Source organism: Hippocampus zosterae, chromosome 14 (assembly GCF_025434085.1).
Source record: "Hippocampus zosterae strain Florida chromosome 14, ASM2543408v3, whole genome shotgun sequence".
Lineage (NCBI taxonomy): Eukaryota > Metazoa > Chordata > Actinopteri > Syngnathiformes > Syngnathidae > Hippocampus > Hippocampus zosterae.
In genome coordinates this window covers 4396356-4414983 of record NC_067464.1, presented here as the reverse complement: position 1 = coordinate 4414983, position 18628 = coordinate 4396356, and the positions used below count along the sequence as shown (strand labels likewise).

Here is an 18628-nt window from a genome sequence, read left to right as displayed (position 1 = left end):
CTGGCTCAAAACCCTACTTTGAAACCCAAACCCTAGCTTGAAACCTTAATTTAAAACCCCAACCCTTGCCTAAGGATTTACACAGCCACTATTTGAAACCTAAACTGCAATTTGAAACCCCAGCTCTTGTTTGAAACCCTCGCTTTAGCTTGAAATACTCATTTGAAACCCAAAATCTCACTTGACTACCAACTACAATTTAAAACAAACACCTATTTGGAATCCTGGCCCAAATTTGAAGCCCTAAATTTGGCTTGAGATGTTAAACCCTGTCTTGAAACCCTAACCTCAGTTTGAAACCTTAATCCTTTCTTTAAAAACTGCAATTAAAAACAAACTCCTGTTTGAAATCCAAAATCTAACCCAAAGCCCCAATTTTGTCACGTTTGCGAGGTGGCGGTGGACCCCAAAGAGCAGGCAGGAGGGAGGAAGGGAGGATCAGCTTTTACTTGTATTAAAACAGAAAACTAAATCCAAAACAAAGTCGCAGAACAAAACGAATCCAGCGTAACAAACAAAACCATGTCAGAAGCTAAGAACTCAATAACAGAAACATGACCTAAACAAACCTGACAGGCGCAAACTGCAACAAAGAAACATGACAGTAGCCACGAGCAAACAATAAGCCGACAATGAGTCCTTTTAAAGCACTAATTACCTAATGACCAACAGGTGTGCAGCTGCAGGGGGAGCCCTACAGTGCCACCTGTTGGTCCCAAACCGAATCATGACAAATTCTGGCTTTGAGACCCATTTTTTAAAGCCTAATTCTATCTTGAAGCCTTAATTTAAATCCCTATCCCTTGTTTAAATCCCTAACCATTACTCAAAGCCCTAATCTGAAACCTGAGCTCCAGTTTAGAACCCTCAAATGAAACCGTAACTCTTGTGTGAAACCCCTCAGCCTGGCTTGAAACCCTATCCAGGACTTGAAAGCCGAATTTGAAACCTCACTCTTGTCTTTACTTGCAAAGTCAATTTGACCATTTTGGGTTATTTTCTCTGAATTTGGAGCACAAATGACCATTTGTGACGAAAACAAACACAGAGTGTGTGTTCGTGCATGTGTGCGTTTCCTACGCTGTTGGCACTGACTACTTCCCGGAGATGAAGACAAAAGCTGTCGGTGGCTACTTTTAGAGGATGATCCCATGATAATGCAGATGGGCAAGACTTTAAAAATGACCCAGATTCGACGTCAATGTGTAAATGCCCCATTTCCCCCAATTGCGCAAAAGCGCATGGCAAACACAAATTCACGGGAAGGGAAAGAAAAGCTTTCCCGCTTTATGATCACCTTTAACAAATTGGCATCTTGAGAGGGTTCGGCGGGGAGAGAAAGTTCGGAAAAGGAAAAATTAGAGTGGGCTAACCTTTGGAGTTAGCCCACTCTAATTTTTGGGCTAACTCCAAAGGTTAGCCCACTCTAATTTCCGAGTGGCTCTAATTTAGTTCCAAAAGCTAAAGTCCAAATTTGTCAGTATTTCCAGAAAGATGCTAAATAACTTCCACTTCCACAACAAATTTCAATTGGCAACTTTCTGGCTTTAAAACACACACACACACACAAGGAGAAAAAAACTAGTCGTCAGAGTAAGAGTCACTTCTTTCGATCAAGCAGACAGGAAGCAATTATGTTAAATCGTGAAAAAACAAACGGGAGTGTCACTTCAATATTGACTCTGGCGTCCTTTAAGTAGCGTGACACTGGACAGATAACCTGCACGCTCAATATTTGCTCTTGTTTAACATTTCGGGTTCCTCCTCCTCCTCCTCCTCGTCGAAGTCTTGCAGTGTGGGGTTGCCCACTCGTGTCATCCTCCAAAATAGACGCTGATGACAAAGAGTCCGGTGACGTGTATACCGGAGGGAGAAGGGGAAGAAGGACGAGGAGGTTGCGAAAAGCACCAGCTCCGGTGGCGGCGGCGGCGGGGGTGCTACCCGGATGCTCCCCCCGACTTGGAGAGCCCTTTCCCGCCCGGCTCGCCCTCCTCGGGTCCCGCTCCCGCCTCCGCCATGAAGCGGCAAAACGCCCGCACCCTGGCGCTCATTGTCAGTATCCTCACCTACCTGGTGGTGGGCGCCGCCGTGTTCGAGACGCTGGAGTCCCGCGAGGAGCGCGGCCACAAGCGGCGGCTGGAGGCGCGGCGTCAAGAGATGTTGATCAAGTTCAACCTGAGCCGGGCTAACTTCGAGGAACTGGAGCAGGTGGTCGCCCAGCTACGCGCGCACAAGGCGGGCGTGCAGTGGCGATTCGCCGGCTCCTTCTACTTCGCTATCACTGTGATCACCACCATCGGTGAGTGCGCGAGGGGGGACCGTTCGGGTTTGGAATAAGGCTTTCGAGCAAGGTCGGGTTGGAAGTCGTGGCGGAATATTTCGAGTGTCATGTTTCAAACGTGGGACAATGTTTCAAATTTGGGTTTCACGACAAATTTTGGGGTTTTGAATCAAGGTTCATGCTTCAAGCAAAGATAAAGGCGGGAGGTGTCAAACATAGGGCCCGCGGGCCGGATTCGGCCCGCAAGGAGCTTCGATCGGGCCCGCGGGATAATTTAAAAGTGGAAAAAATGCATAAAAGACACCGAATTCATATTTTTAATAAGGTGCAATTCGTTGAGCATCCACTAGGGGGACACTGTTTTGATCAGAGACGGAAAAAAACGTTTTTCTTGACTTCTTTATATGGCCTCAGTCATAACAGCCCCCCAGTAGCTTGGATTGGCTTAAATGGATGCGCTTTCCCTCAATTGGTCTGTCCTTGGGTGTCTTGAAAGGCACTTATAAATAAAATGTATTATTATTATTATTATTAAATCAACTTTGATTCAACCACCCTTTGTCCATTACAATGACCCGGTTGACACAGACATCATGCGAAAACTGCCATTTTTTTACTGTGTGTGTGTTGTGTCTCTCACAGGCTACGGCCACGCAGCCCCTAGCACGGACTCAGGGAAAGTCTTCTGCATGTTCTATGCCCTGTTAGGCATCCCGCTCACCTTAGTCATGTTTCAGAGTCTGGGCGAGCGCATCAACACGCTGGTGCGCCACCTGCTGCACCGAGCCAAGAAGTGCCTGGCCCTGCGCCACACCGAGGTCTCCATGGCCAACATGGTGGCAGTGGGCTTCCTCTCCTGCTTGGGCACCCTGTGCGTGGGGGCGCTCGCCTTCTCCAGCAGCGAGGGCTGGAGCTTCCTGCACGCCTTCTACTACTGCTTCATCACGCTCACCACCATCGGCTTCGGCGACTACGTGGCGCTGCAGCGGCACGACGCGCTGCAGAAGGAGCCGCGCTACGTGGCCTTCTGCTTCGTCTACATCCTGACGGGCTTGACGGTCATCGGCGCTTTCCTCAACTTGGTGGTGCTGCGCTTCCTCACCATGAACGCCGAGGACGAGCGGAGGGACGCCCTGAGGCACGGGCCCCCGCCGGGCAACGGCAAGCCCGGTTCGGAGATAACGTGCCTGGTGGCGCCCGCCGCCTCGGCGCCGTCCACGCCCAAGGCTAAAGACGTCTACGCGGAGGTGTTGCAATTCCAGACCATCTGCTCATGCCTGTGGCACCGCAGCGAGGGCAAGCCGCGCGGCCCTTCCGACGCCGTTCCCCGGGAGCTCGGCTTCTCGGACGTGTACCTGCCGCGGGACAGGACGCGTTACGTCGAGACGGCATCCACGGGTTGTGTGTGTACGCCGCGCCGGCGCTCTAAGAAGCGACTGGACATTCTCTCACCATTCCGGATGTTTATGAGACGCAGTTCAGTGTAGGGGGGCAAAAATACCCCCAAAAAGCGGACCGCTCATGCGAGGCGGGAGATTTCGACTTGTGGTGCTGAGTGAACTTGATCGTTGGACTGCTCTTTGACAGGTTTAGGCTACAAACTGAAATTTGTGGTCTCCGAGAGGACGACGACCCGCAAGCAACAAAATTGCAGTGATGCAGTGTCTCGAATTGAGATGACGCAACACCAACAACGATTTAAAAAGATTTGAAACGTGTCTGCAGAGCTTCTGAGATGCTGTTTCGATGATATCCATCCAGCCGATATCACATTCGACTCCGAATAAACTGCAGAGATGCAGTTTAGTGTTATGATATGCCAGCGCAATGGTTGGTCAACTCGCGGTGCTAAAAAACAAACGGCGCAGGAAACTAGATCAGTCGGACTTCAGGTATTTTTTTTTCAAGTGTGTGATCTTCAGCGTTTCAAATGAGGTTGCTTAGGTGCTTAAAAAAAGTTCTCTCCTTTTGGAAACATTTGGAACAGGTCGAACGAGTCTCTAGGACGGTGATGCGATGAGAACCGTAACCGCAAATCAGCAACAAAGTGAGGAAAGTTGCAGCAAAGAAGTTTCATATCATGAATTGAGTTCTTGATACGGCGCAACAACAACAATTTTGCAAACCGTTTTCAAGGGGTTCGATAAGAACCGTCCAATAAAATCAGAGAACGACTCCAGACAAGCAGCAACGTTGCCATGATGAAGCGCCGTGTCATGATATAACGTTACATGACGTCCGAAAATGCAATCATGTGAAAAGAGGTCTCAAGAGTTCCTTGATAGGAACCGCCCGCTCAAACACACAGTTGCGCTGATGCATTGTTGTATCATAAAGCGATCGTTATTCCCGAGAAGAAAAACAAGGAGGGGTGGGAGTAGTACATGTTTAAGGGGACTATTTTTAGGGACTATCTTAAGCGTCGGTCTGTACTGGCAGATGGGAGGGGCTTTGCCATGTTAGCACAAAGGATAATTATCAAGCTGTCAATCACGGCCTCCAATAGACCGTCATTAGAAAAGTCCACTATATGCATCGGAACACGATACATCATTGTCTGTTATTTTAAGACCAAAAATATTCATAAACAAGCACACTGGCTAAGGTCTGTTTCAAGGTATACAGAATGTATAGAACCCGCTGTGTCATCCAGATGGTTTCCCCCTTGGAATTCTGACCCAGGTCCAGTTCCGGAAAAGCTATAGCAGATTGGTTACATGTAGCGGCGTGACACGGTGTCATGCAAAAGTGATTAGTCGGTATTTATTGGGGGCCAGTGCGGGACACACAGCCCGGGAGGTGTGATGGTGCAAAAGCAATACGGCAAAGTGGCTCGAAGTTAGCCACGTGCGGAAAGCTACAGTAGCGTAACGTCATATTGTGAAGTGAAACCTGAATGATAGATAGATAGATAGATAGATAGATAGATAGATAGATAGATAGATAGATAGATAGATAGATAGATAGATAGATAGATAGATAGATAGATAGATAGATAGATAGATAGATAGATAGATAGATAGATAGATAGATAGATAGATAGATAGACAGCTAGCTAGCTAGCTACATAGATGGATAGACAGCTAGCTAGCTAGCTACATAGATGGATAGACAGCTAGCTAGCTAGCTACATAGATAGATAGACAGCTAGCTAGCTAGCTACATAGATAGATAGACAGCTAGCTAGCTAGCTAGCTACATAGATAGATAGACAGCTAGATAGATAGATAGATAGACAGCTAGCTAGCTAGCTACATAGATAGATAGACAGCTAGCTACATAGATAGATAGACAACTAGCTAGCTAGCTACATTGATAGATAGATGGATCTATGAAAACAGCTTTCGTGACACCACTAGTCTCTAATGATGACGCAATGGTAAATGTCAACATACTCAGTCAGTGAAATATCAGGGTTGGTCAGTGCGGTGTCAAATCATTAAAATATGCTTAGTCGCGCAAATTGAGTCGCGCATAAAACCCGGTGGGATAAGTCCACCGGGTTTTTTGTTTGTTTTTCTAAACCAGGCTCCTGTCTGTGACCAAAAACCAATTTGAATTGTAGAAACAAATGTGATTTAAAAATCCTTCCCCTTTAAAATGTATTGTCCTTGTATTACATCATAATACTTTAGCGACGCACAGCCCGATTGCTAACCCTTGACGGGAAACCGTTACGAACACTGTCAAACTTGAGCCTTTCACAGGGACAGCGGTTACAACAGTAATAACCATGTTATCAGGTTAAAGGGTGGATGAGAGGGTTAACGAACACAACGAATCGAGGCTCGAAAGGCCTGGCAACGTGCCCGCGAAGGCCGCCTTCGGCCATTAAACCATCGACAGAAGGAGCATTCGTTGGACAAATCCCTGTATTGAACCCCCGCCGGCCGAGCATCTGCTGTTTGTGCTTTGGCAGCCGAGCCGACTTTCTATGTCAGAGGCCCAAAAATAGTCCCCCTGAGAAGGTCAGCCTCCACGTTACGTCCATTGAACATTGAATGCACCATTGGGTCCCCCCCGCCCAAAAAAAAGTGGAGCTATTTTAAATGTACCTGGCAGCAATTATTCCCGGGGTATCTTTGCTGAGCCGACACACCTTCTCATGTAGCTGCTTTTTCAAACAAAAAAGAGACGACAAAGTTCCATCGTCATCACCACACGCATGTGGGAACACAAACACACACACACAAAGTTCAACGTTCATGAAAACTTCATGCATAGATCATGCATCAGTGAAGTATTTATCTTACAATAAACTGTTATTTTGCAATCACACTGACATTTTTTGTGTCGTTTATAGTGTTAGTTAGCATTTTTTAGGTATTTCGTATCGCAAATGCAAAAAAAAAAGTGTCAAAGTGAAAGTTCTGCTTGATATGCATACTTTCGCCAAACACTCTTTTTCTCAGTTTTTCCTGGAAACTGGTATTTTCAAGAACCTTACCAACGTTCAACCGCTGTTTACTAAAGAATAGAAAAATGTGGAAATGTACTTTTTTTCCTGTTGAAATAAGAGGGTTATAGGTTTTTTTTGGCCGGGTCCATGGTAAGCTAGAGAACTAAATTTTATGTAGGCCATCAAAAATGGCTGGCACCGGCTCTCCCGATTTTAGAATAATGATTGGCATAGAATGAGTTAATGTCAACGAAAAAAAATGGACAGAGTCATTTTTGGGATGCAAAATTCTGCAACTATTTTTTCTACGGTGCAGCAAAAAAACACGAATTATTTATTGAAAGCTCCATTTTAAATAAAGGCTGCTTTGTGTTATGAACGGTTCACGACTATCAAAATTCCATTAGAAAAAAAACACTCCAAATTCCCTATAAAATGAAAAATACATTTTGGTTCCCTCATAGTCTCAAAATAACAGATTCTGAGACTTTTGCGGCGAGAAAAATATGACAAAAATGTTATGAATAACACGATTCGTAAAATTCCGATTCAAAATCCCGTTCACAAAAAAATATGTTTATGTCTTTGAACGTAGCATACAAGGCAACTGAAACTTTGGAACATTTATAGAACCGACGGTTCCTTGAACGTTACACGTCTAGTTTTTCAGCGGATGCACGGAAGTCCAAAGTCTGAGCGAACTTCCAAAATGGAGCCGATTAGCGCCGTGAAACCTTGGACCCACAACAAATCGACGCTCCTGCTGGTCGGCGGGGCAGCTGCCGCAGTTGCAGTGGCTCTGGGCGTCGGATATAAATACCTGCGAAAGTCTGAAAGGCTTTTGCGTGTGGGCGTCGTGTCGCAGCTCCTCGTCCACCCGCTCAAGTCCGGAAAAGCGGCGTCAGTACCGGTCGCCGAATGCCTCAAGATGGGCCTTAAATACGGCCAAACGCCGGACCGGTGAGTCGGTGACACACTTTTTTTTAAACACACCAAAGAAATCATGTAAAAAGAAACTCAAATTCAGTATATGTTGTCCATGTAACAACGTTAGAAAAAATCCTGTGGAAAAAAAAGGGAAAAATATTGAATACGCACTGAAAAATATGATGCGTTGAAGTTACGTGATTTTATTTTGTCAAGTGGCTGCACAACAGAATGCAAACCTAAACCTTGATTATTTTATTTCATGCAACCACTTGACAAAATGGAGTAAATTCAACACACCATTTTAATGCAATTTTATCATGCAAAAAAAACCCCACCTAAAAAACCCAAGATGTGGTTATTTTGTGGTTTGCTTCAAACACTTTGTAAGGAGCATTTATATTAACTTTGCATTTCTTGAATGTCTTCAGGGCCGAAACCATTCAGTGACTTATCGAGAAATAGCCAAACCTAAACATCCAAGACAAAGCAGAATATTCAATGAACTAATGCTGTGTGTTTTTCTAAATATCAAAGAGAGTCTTCATGAAGATGAAGATGCATGTTTTCTCGAACATCAAAAAGACGATTAGCAGTGTTGTACCTGCAGCCACTGGATGGTGGTGACTGAGGACGGCCACATGGTGACGGGCCGCCAGGAACCTCGTCTGGTTCTGGTGTCTTTGACATGCGAGGGAGGTGACGTGTGCCTGAACGGGCCCGACATGGCCGAGCTGCGTTTCCCCGTCAAGCAGCCCGACAACACTTTATTGGACTGCAGGTGCGGCGCTCATTCTTCCAATGCCACCGTCGTCTTGTTCGTCCATACAACGCCTTGTTGTTTGTTTGTTTTTTTGGTGATGGTAGAGTGTTCGGTGCCGACATCCCGGGACGTGACTGCGGCGACGAAGCATCCCGTTGGTTGGTCCGCTATCTGAAGGCGAAGAAGACCTACCGCCTGGTGCAATTTGAACCCCACATGAGGGCCAGGAGGCCGGCGGACACAGAATCTGTCTACTTCCCTGATGACGTCAGTTCACAGGGGGGAAAAGTGTTTTTGTAAACGTAAAAGATAAACCGGATGTGCAGTTTTTTTTGGGGCGGGAGTGAAAATCCAAGACACTGCTAGGAATCTGCAATGCACCCTCCAAATTTGTCCATATGTTTTCATGGTTGTGGTTCAGAAAGTGGCGTACCCTGACAGCGGTCCGGTCATGCTGCTCTCTGAGGCATCTGTCAAGGACCTGAGCGACAAGATGAACAAGGACCTGACGGTGGAGCGCTTCCGGCCCAACATCGTCATCGGTGACTGCGAGGCGTTTGCCGAAGTACGACGAGTCTCCGTCTGTCTCAGGATAGGAAAAAGTTGTCATGTGCTACGGAGGCGGAGGACTAATTTTACTCACGACTCAACTGGCATCATGCTTCTCTACCCCCCCACCCCCACCCCCCGTGTGTGGGTGTGCGCGCACAGGATTCATGGGAAGAGATCCAGATTGGCAGCGTTCGTCTGCGGCGGGTGATGTCATGCGGGAGGTAAAGTTGGGGGGTTTTTTTTTGCTTCTGGGGGGGTGAACAAATGTAATTTTGATTTTCGTCTGTCTGTCTACATGTGTTGCAGCACTATTTGTTAAAATATCTGTCTAAAATGTTGTTGCTATCGCCACATTAATGCTAGTTTTGTTAGCCCATGTATGGCATTTTTGCATGCAACTATGGATTTATTCCGATATTTGTCAGAAAAAAAATTCTGATAAAAATGATTAATAGGCCGATTATATTTTAAAATCCAAGTTGACCTGCGTAGCACAGTGATCGACTGGTTAGCACGTCCGCCTCATAATACAGAGGTGCAGGGTTCGATTCCGGGCTTAGTTCTTCCTGTGTGGCATTTGTATGTTCCCCCCCGTGCCTGCGTGGGTATGCCGGATGGATGGATGGATGAAAGCAAACCTGCATACTTTGTCCTCTCGCCAGGTGCATTTTCACCATGGTGGACCCCAAAACTGGAATCAGCAGCAGAAAGGAGCCTCTTGCAACACTGAAGAGGTATGGAACTGTCGCATCACTAAAGGTTGGCACTTATATCAATGAAGAAGTCATTATTAATAGGAAGGCCATTAATTAAATACACGTGTCGTCAAGTAAGTCCAAAAGTCCATCATATAATCGACAATACAAATTGAATACAATTTTTTAAAGTCTATTCAATCAATAAAAATTCAATAAAGAAAACAATTAAAAATGAATTAGAGGGGTGTCAATAAATCATTATAAGTTCAATATACTTCCAATTTACTATACTTCAAATTTGACATTTTTAGATTTGGCCAGTGTACTTAACGCATTGAGTCTATTTCATATTTGGACAGTTTGGACAATCTCCAAGAGCGTCCTTATGTGCCCTTAAAGTTTTTTTTGTGGTTTTTTTGGGCTTCTTTTTGGGGCGGGGGACTGGGGGGTTTGCAATGTTTGTCTGGTGTTGGCCATGCAGCTACCGAATGTGCAAACCCGAAGAGAAGCACATCTACAAGTCTGCGCCGCTGTTTGGGCAGCTGCTTAGCGTGGAGAAGCCCGGCGTGATCCAGGTGGGCGATCTCGTCTACCAAGTCAGCCGCTGATGAAAAAGAAACGCCAAACGACAATTGATGCACTCAAGAATGCAAAGCCCCAATTATCGTATTTTCTGCACTAAAAGGCGCACCTAAAAGCATTATTTTCTGAAAAGCTGACACTACACCTTTTTAATCTGTTGCGCCTTCTATATGGATCACTGTTCTGTCAGCGTAGCTCCATCTGATGGATGCATGATGTAACCGCAGCCACAATTGGCGCTTCTATTCTACGCACCTTATAATGCGGTTGCGCCTTATATTCCGAAGGGCCTTATCGTGTGGAAAATATGGTACTTAAATATTGTAACGGGTTAGTACAGTATCTTTCACTACCGTATGAAATATGACGATTCAAGGTTGGATTTCATAACCTCAATGTAATATTGAGTTATAACAGAGGAAAATAAACACATTTGCAAGATTATGTCAATCTGTGTGTTGTTTGTATGTTGAGCAACAGAAGGTTTTTGTGATTATCATGGGAGACAAAATTTGTCTGACTCATGTTGTTGAACATGCCTCCAATATCACGTTTGTTTTTTGGGGAGGGGGGGGGGGGGACGTCACAGGCGATTTGAGAGTGCTTTCCTAAAAGACAGTCAACATGGAAGATGATTGGTTCTCCGGAATTCCTTATTTTTTTCTGCATATCAAAGCTAATTGAGCATTTTAAAAAATTATTTTCGCGAACATTCAAAACAATATGGAACCGCCAATGAACTCAACGCAGGTACAGAAACAAGGTAATACTGTAGTGAAGTTTTCTTGCCTCTGATACACCCCAAAAAAAAAAAAAATTGCTGCGAGGTATTTGCAAGCAGTGTCAACATACCACAGTGAATTCTCCAAATAATCCACACAAAAAATGCAGGAAAACCGGATTTATTGCAAATTGACATTTTGCAGACTGGTGAAAATATTTGTATTCGGGAGTCAAATGACCACGAACTAAAATGAAAGACGTTATTTATCGACTTCAGTGACAGTTGTTAACGTACTTATCACTTGGCCTTGCAAGCCTGGCTTCAAGAAAAATTCTGACTCAAAACCCTAATTGGACATTGAAAACCCAACTTTTGTTCAAAATCCGAACTCTTAATTTGAAACGTTTACAATGAGAACCATGGCTCTAAACCCGACTAGGAAACCCTCAACCAAACTTGAAACCCTACTCATGTCAAATCCCCTGCTCGATACCCCATCCTAATTTAAAATCGTCTTATTAACACGGATGTTCTGTACAGTACCATTTTTAATCGTTTAGTTCAGGCATGTCCAAAGTCCGGCCCGGGGGCCAAATCCGGCCCGCGGTCGAATTTCATCCGGCCCTCGGCCCCTGTCATAAAATCAGTGCCGTCTGGCCCACAGGTTGGTCGCAATGGAACACGTGTTGCATTGACTGAGGTCTCGTAGACTGGTGAGTGATGTTTCATAGAGTACTGCTTCCCTCTAGTGGCTAAATGAGTAATAGCATTCACTAAATGAGTAATAGCATTTAGACACTAGAGGGCATCACTCACGAGTTAACAAGACATCACTCCGTGTTTATATTGACTGATATGTCATATTTCAAATGATCCTTGCAGTTGTGGATATCTGTATTGCTTGCTCATTTCCCTGTTGTTCGAGTCAAAAGTTTTGTGACTATTGAAAAGTCATGGTGATACATTTTATGTTTCAAATCAATCAATTTGCACTCAGGAGACTTCTGTTGAAGAAAAAGTCAAGTGAATAAGCAGTTGCATGTGATATACCTGTTTCAAATGAACCAAAAGAAATTCTTAAGATTATTGAAATTAAAATAAAAATGGAAATGTGAAACAGACTGGCTTACTAAAATTTGTTGAACAATATTGTTGTTCAATGTAAAGAATGTCAGCCAAGGTCGGCCCCCCGACATTTTACCACATAAAATCTGGCCCCCTTGGCAAAAAGTTTGGACACCCCTGGTTTAGTTGATCGCGTTAATTGAACATTTTGATTGTACCAAATGAAGCGGCCATTGGGTGTGAATCAAGCGGAGTTTGTCTCCCCCTGCCGGTCGTCAAAAGAAGACAAGTTCAACTTCCCACACCCCTTTAAAAGAAAATATTGATTTTTTTCAGTGATGCGATTCGATGGTGATGACACGTCCGGTTGCCGTTTAATTCATCGCAGGGGAAAGTAATGGCATGTTTCAACTAAAGCACCGAGACTCGGATTCAACTGCATTTATCGAGCACTTTCAAACAACCGCCGCTGTCTACAGAGTGTTGTATTTTCTAAAAATAAAGTCTGGCTTCATCTTCCGCATCACTGTTGAAACGCACGCGCGTCTAACGGAATTTACAAAAAAAGAGGAAACCAACGCCGAGTGACTTGCTGCTGAGAACAAGGTAAGGGCATTAGAAGTCGTTTTTCTTGTCATTGAAATCAGAATCTGCTTTAAAAAAAGGACTCCTCTACTTTCTACTACTTATTACTCAGACCGGAGGACATATACGATCGGTACAGGAGGTAAAGTTAGAAATGTATGGTTTATATATGATAGCTATGAATGGATAGATAAGACAAAAATATACACGATAGGCAAATTGAAAGAGATCGATAGATACACCTGTGGAAAGATACGCAAGATAAAAATATACGGTATATAGCGATAGATGATCAATAACGAAACTAGAAAATTATACACGGGTCGATAACATATACAGTTGATGCAGAAGATCGGCAAAAGCCGATAGAGAACAGAAATAGAAGATACATAAAAACCTATATCCACGATGGTTAGGCAGCTCGAGAAAAGAGAGAGACCGAGGGGCAGATAGAAATATACCGCATGTACGATAGACAAATATGGATGAATAAAATTTACATTTAATTTCGATTTACCCCAGGTCATAATAACGGTAATGCTAATTCTTATTTCTACTACCATCATCGTTTTCTCGTTTCACGTTGGGGCTGTAGATAAGGGTGAGCGTTGCAAGACAGAATTAGTGATTTAAAACTCGGATAATGGAATGATGGAATAAAAAGTATGACCAGTCGATTGAGGAAGTCCCGTTTAGTAATCAAGTCCTCAAACAAGACGTCAGTTTCCTTTGCAACTCATGCTCACAATTACTCAGCATTTGTCACCGGAAACAACCGGTGTGCTGTGCAGAAATATTTACAACATGCATGAACGAACAAGACCACAAATATACACAATTTTGGCCATTCCTACCCAACTTGCTCCATTTCAATAAAGTCACATTTCTGTCTTTATTCAACACGTCTCTAAATTACATAATGTCCCATGTAAATAGTTTAACAGTCAGGGCCATAAATATTGGGACACGGGCACAATTCTCATCTCTTTGTCTCATAAACAACACCGCTTTCAAATGAAATGAACAAGATGGGCTTGAACTGCAGACTTTCAAGATGGCTCCCACTGGAACTGATCGCCTTGTATTGATTGCTGTTGTAGGACCCCAAAAAGCAAGGAGGAGCAGGGTGGATTGACCAAAATGTATTTAACAGAAAAATACACACAGCAGCACAATGAAAAAAAACATTAAGTCGAAGTACTCAAAAAAATGCCTGGAAATCACAAGTATCAAACGAACCTACAACAGGAAACAAAAACATGACAGGAGCACGCGTATGCTCACATACTCACATCTCACTTTGCCCCAACAAAGACTGGCAGAAACTCAGGGAACTAAATCCAAGCTAAGTGACGAGACAACGAGAAACACCTGGACAGATGATAACGAGAACAGGTGGCGAAAAAAAAGGGCCCATGAGGAAACAAAACCAAACGTCACCAGATCGAAACGTAACAGATGTGGGTTGATTTTTGAAAAAACAATAAATAAATAAAAATAAAAAAAAGATAAGATATCCTTTATTAATATCAACTAAAGGATATCTTATCTTATTTTTTTTCCACTTGTTTCGGATACTGTAATATCAGCTCATGTCCAGCCAAATGCTTCAGAACTCATTGCGCAGCGCTTCACAGTGCAGATGGACAATACCCCAAAAACACACCGTGAAAGCAACCAAACAGTTTTGAAGATGAGTAATGCATCCGTGTCCCAATATTTATATCGATGTGACCCTACATGTACGTATTTGTGATTTATGAGGGCCGTCCTAAGGTTTAGTGCAAGCAGAAATAGTCTTGAAGATCTTGGACTATAGGCCTTAGTCCTTAATGAAGCACAATCTCTTTGCCGAATTCTCACGCAGAACCAAGATGATCGACAGACTGAGCGAGCTTCGCGCCGCCGCCGTCTCCAAGTCACCAGAATTGGTTCAGTTCAGCCCGGAGGATGAGTCGACCGTGCCGCTTTTTGGCTGCGAGAAGGAGATGGAGGGCATCCACATGGAGGTCCAGGCCACCAGGAAGGAGCTCCTGCTCCTCACCATGGACGTCAAGCGTCTGGGGGAGGAGAGCAGTCGCTTCCTCACCTCGGTGCGGCGCTTCAGCAGCATCAAGCGGGACGCCAACGTTCTGGGGCGCGCCGTCAAGACCCGCGGCGAGGCGCTCATCGGCCGGCTGGTGAAGCTGGGAGAGTTGAGCGAGGAGTTGGCCCAGGTGCACGGTGACTCCTCGGTGGTGGCCCGGGTGGCCCGGTGCCAGCACGCCGCATTGACCGGGAGCTTCCACCGGGCCATGTCGGATTACAACCGCGCCGAGATGGAGCAGCGGGAGAACTGCAAGACGCGCATCCAGCGGCAGGCGGCCATCGTGGGGATGGAGATGAGCCTGGGTCAGATCGAGGAGATGATGGAGACGGGGAAGTGGGACGTGTTTGCGGGGAACGGCCTGCTCATGACTTCGCACGTGCGCGGCGCCCGCTCGGCGTTGAGCGAGATCGAGAACCGCCGGCGCCAGCTGGAGGAGCTGGAGGGCCGCATACGGGACGTGCGCGACCTCTTCTTCCAGGTGGCGCTGCTTGCCGAGGAGCAAGGCTGCAAGGCGGATCTCATCGAGGCCAACGTGCGCAGGACCCGGGACTACATGGTTGCCGCCAACAACAACGTGCGGCGGGCGATCAGGTACAAGAAGGAGAACCCTTGCAAGAAGATCTTCTGCTGTTGTTTTCCCTGCTGCCGCTGAAGTTGAACGAGGCAAGCCTGGGACACAAATTGCCATCGTCCTCCGCAGGGGATCATAACTATTTTTTGCGCTATGCCTCATCTGTCGCCATGTGAAGGTTTCAAGTCTCGATTAAGGTTTCGAAGTTAGTAAATTTAGTTAGTTACTTGTCAGGATTTTGTTTCATAGTTGGTTTCAAAGAAGAGCTTTCTTTCACATTAACAAGTCGGTGTTAAGAGTTTCAAGTTCGGGGTAGGGTTTCAAATCAGGTTCTCAAACTAAGGCTTTGGGTGGATTCTAATTGGCGTGCCGAGTTAGGAAATTTGGTTTTCGGGTAAGGTTTTGTTTTCAAATGGATTTCAAGACGGGTTTATAAAAGGGGATGGTTTGAAATTAGGGTTTCAAACAATTGTTTTTTTTTCAAAGCATGGGTTACAGTTTTAAATTACGAAAATTAGTTTGGAAAATGACAGGAAAAAAATGTTAGAACAAGACCATTTTCCGAAACCATTTCAAATTTTTTGGGGGGCATGAGAAAGCCAATTGTAAAAATATTTGCGGATTGTCATGTACATTTTTTAAAATGTTGGGAATATAAAATATTTGCTGAAAAATATTCCATTAGAAAATATGAAAAGTAGTAAAATCTGAAGATATTTGTTTAAAATGTCAAGAAAAAAGAGGAAAAAATACATTTCTGCAAAAAATATTGTATTAAAAAAAGTCTAATATTTTCTATGAATCTTGGTTCAAACTAAGAATGTATACATCTATTTTTTTCATGACAAGAAAAACACAAAATATTTCTGAAAAATGTGAATGACAAAAATGCGCAGCATTTCTTATTTTGAACAATCCAGAGGACGGCGCTTTCCCACTGCTCGGTGCGCCAATGCTTCAAAAACGCAAGACCGCCCAACACGGGGTAAAAACTGCATTGCAAAGCCTCTTTATTGTTCGTATTGAAACGCTTCAAAAGGTGGCAACCTGCGGTGAAAGCACACTTCACAGCTGGAGTGAAAACAAAGGCTTTGAGAACACCAGTGAGAACAAATACAAATAAAAACAAAATGGAGGTTCACACGTTTAAAAAAAAAATGGAGGTACACACACAAACACGCTTTAACATCGCACTGTGCCTGAGAATTGAATACTATATTAATGCATTTGTCGCTGTCGGGTGGAATCCCCGTCTGTCCAATTATGGTCACTATTTGTTTTTTTTGGGGGGGTGGGGGGGCAGTAAATTTAATCCCACTTGAAAAAATGTAAGTATGAAGTAGACATTTGTGGTGATGGCCGAAATTCAGCCAAGCAGACATTTCATTTGTTATGCGCGGCAATGACGTGATGTCATCTTTAGTAGACGTCTCAATTAAATTACGTCGATCGAGGCAAGAAACACACAAAGAAAATATTTCCCAGTTAGAACCCGTTCAGAGAAACAGACAAGACAGCAATAATCAACACGGGGGAGAGAGAACGACAAGCCTGGCGGGTTGTCCCCCAAAATATTTCTTTCTCCTCCCGCCTTGCAACTCTGGCGATATGAGATGTTAAAATGAGCCCCTACACTGGGGAAGATATTTACTTCCTAACACTACGCCAACGTGGTATCGTTATTTTGGTGTAGGTCACTCTGCTTGATGCTTTGGACGCAAGCGTGTCACATCACAGATGCTCTGGGTTCACATTAGACGTCTTATTTGTTTTCTAATGCGTAAAAGTACATAAAATCAGATTTAACACCAAAAATATCAACTATTTTGATCAATCAAGGCATACTTGAGGGTTTTTTGTGTTGTAGCAAATTAAAATATCAATTGAATAATGAAACCTGATTTGGTGGTACCTTGATTTTGCCAAAATACCAAGTTTAGCCATTTCCTGAAAATGATTCTTTTTTTTGGCGGGGGAATGACAGGCTTCCCACCCGAAAGCGACATTCTACAAAACAACTCGACAATCCACATGCATAATAACTAACTAAACATTTTACAGTACACGCTTCAAGTGCAAATCTATAACTCACAAAAATAAAAATACTCATCTGGATGTTACAGAGGCAGCTTTCAGTGTACCAGGAGGAGTATAAAAAACAAACCAAAAAAACCCCATTAAAGGCACTCCGTTATCATATAAAACATTTTCATTTTTCACTCACAAGCCTCAATCAAAGTAGTTCTTAAAATCATACAGTAAATCTGTTCATGTCAACACTGCAACACACAGCTACGCTATATTTAATACTGAGGCCTCTTGAAGAGCAAATATGCCAAATGGCCTTCTCCCACTCTTTTCATTAGCGTCATTCCCGCTATCCGCTAAAGCTAATATAAAATGTAAAGTGAGATTAAAACTTTTTTAACTTGGCCAATCATTCTCAATTGAGTAAGTAGGCGACTAATATTTGAAAACTGTGGGATGAAATTAGAAACAGATTTCAGATGATCTTTAGAAAAGAAAAAAAAACGCCAGAAAAGTTTTTGTCCAAAATTTCCCATTAAAAGAACAACCGTGGCAAAATATATATATATATATATATAAATATAAGATATATATATATATATACACACACACACAGATACAGTATATAACTTCATAATTACGATGGTGAAATATCATCAATCTCACTTTACCTTTTGTTCTTTCTTCCAACTTCAAAGACATCATGTGAAACATTGTGCTCCTGCTAACTCTTTCATTGTGCTACAGAACTCCAACGAGGTTCATTCTGAATCAAGGTCCCGTGCCTGCGGGTGCTTCTTTTATATTCTTCCCCTGACGCTCACCGTTTCAAAACACTCTGTTGGTTCACATTCACTTGCTACATTTTCAGACTAAAGACCGGCAACGGTGGCCGTCTCCTCGCCTTAGTTTAGCGTGCCAGCGCAATTAGCTTCGAGGTAACTTCGCAGATGTGAAAGTGTTTTTGACGTCAAAATATTTTGCTAACACAGATGTTTGGTCGGTGTTGCTGTATAGAAATAAAGCTACAACACTTACATCCTCCGTCGACGACGTAAGCACAGCACTGGTTTTTACTTGCTATAAAAAAAACATCAGAGCATGAGATTATTGACACAACAGTGGCGTGGTTGTGGATGTGCTCGTTTTTTAGGGAGAGGAGGAGTAGTTCAAGATGGGTTTTTTTCTGTAAACACTTGAGTATGGAAAGCCATTTGAGCTTTTATTCTACATCCTTGCAATTCAGATTAAAGTCCATTTACAGTACAAGTACACTCTGTCCCCACTAAGGAGATAATTTAGCGCACAAGTAGAACAATTGTCGGGGATATTGGATAAATCCTTTCCATGATCCCCTTGAGCAT

The 18628-nt window shown here is 43.8% G+C and overlaps 3 protein-coding genes across 3 annotated transcripts; all 3 read left to right on the top strand.

Moving 5' to 3' along the window:
• The first annotated feature begins 1585 nt into the window (after positions 1–1585).
• kcnk3b (potassium channel, subfamily K, member 3b) lies at positions 1586–5362 on the top strand. The gene is made up of 2 exons (XM_052085458.1): positions 1586–2299; positions 2924–5362. Exons 1-2 carry the CDS (start codon positions 1837–1839, stop codon positions 3766–3768), a joined length of 1308 nt encoding a protein of 435 aa, XP_051941418.1. The 5' UTR covers positions 1586–1836; the 3' UTR covers positions 3769–5362.
• Positions 5363–7295: 1933 nt separating this feature from the next.
• On the top strand, positions 7296–10646 carry marc1 (mitochondrial amidoxime reducing component 1). Its single transcript, XM_052085449.1, has 7 exons — positions 7296–7640; positions 8218–8388; positions 8475–8637; positions 8792–8935; positions 9082–9143; positions 9585–9656; positions 10102–10646. Exons 1-7 carry the CDS (start codon positions 7354–7356, stop codon positions 10226–10228), a joined length of 1026 nt encoding a protein of 341 aa, XP_051941409.1. The 5' UTR covers positions 7296–7353; the 3' UTR covers positions 10229–10646.
• A 1690-nt stretch (positions 10647–12336) lies between these two features.
• On the top strand, positions 12337–15367 carry stx11a (syntaxin 11a). The gene is made up of 2 exons (XM_052085268.1): positions 12337–12597; positions 14444–15367. The coding sequence occupies exon 2, from the start codon at positions 14451–14453 to the stop codon at positions 15315–15317; it is 867 nt and encodes a 288-aa protein (XP_051941228.1). The 5' UTR covers positions 12337–12597; positions 14444–14450; the 3' UTR covers positions 15318–15367.
• The last annotated feature ends 3261 nt before the right edge of the window (positions 15368–18628 follow it).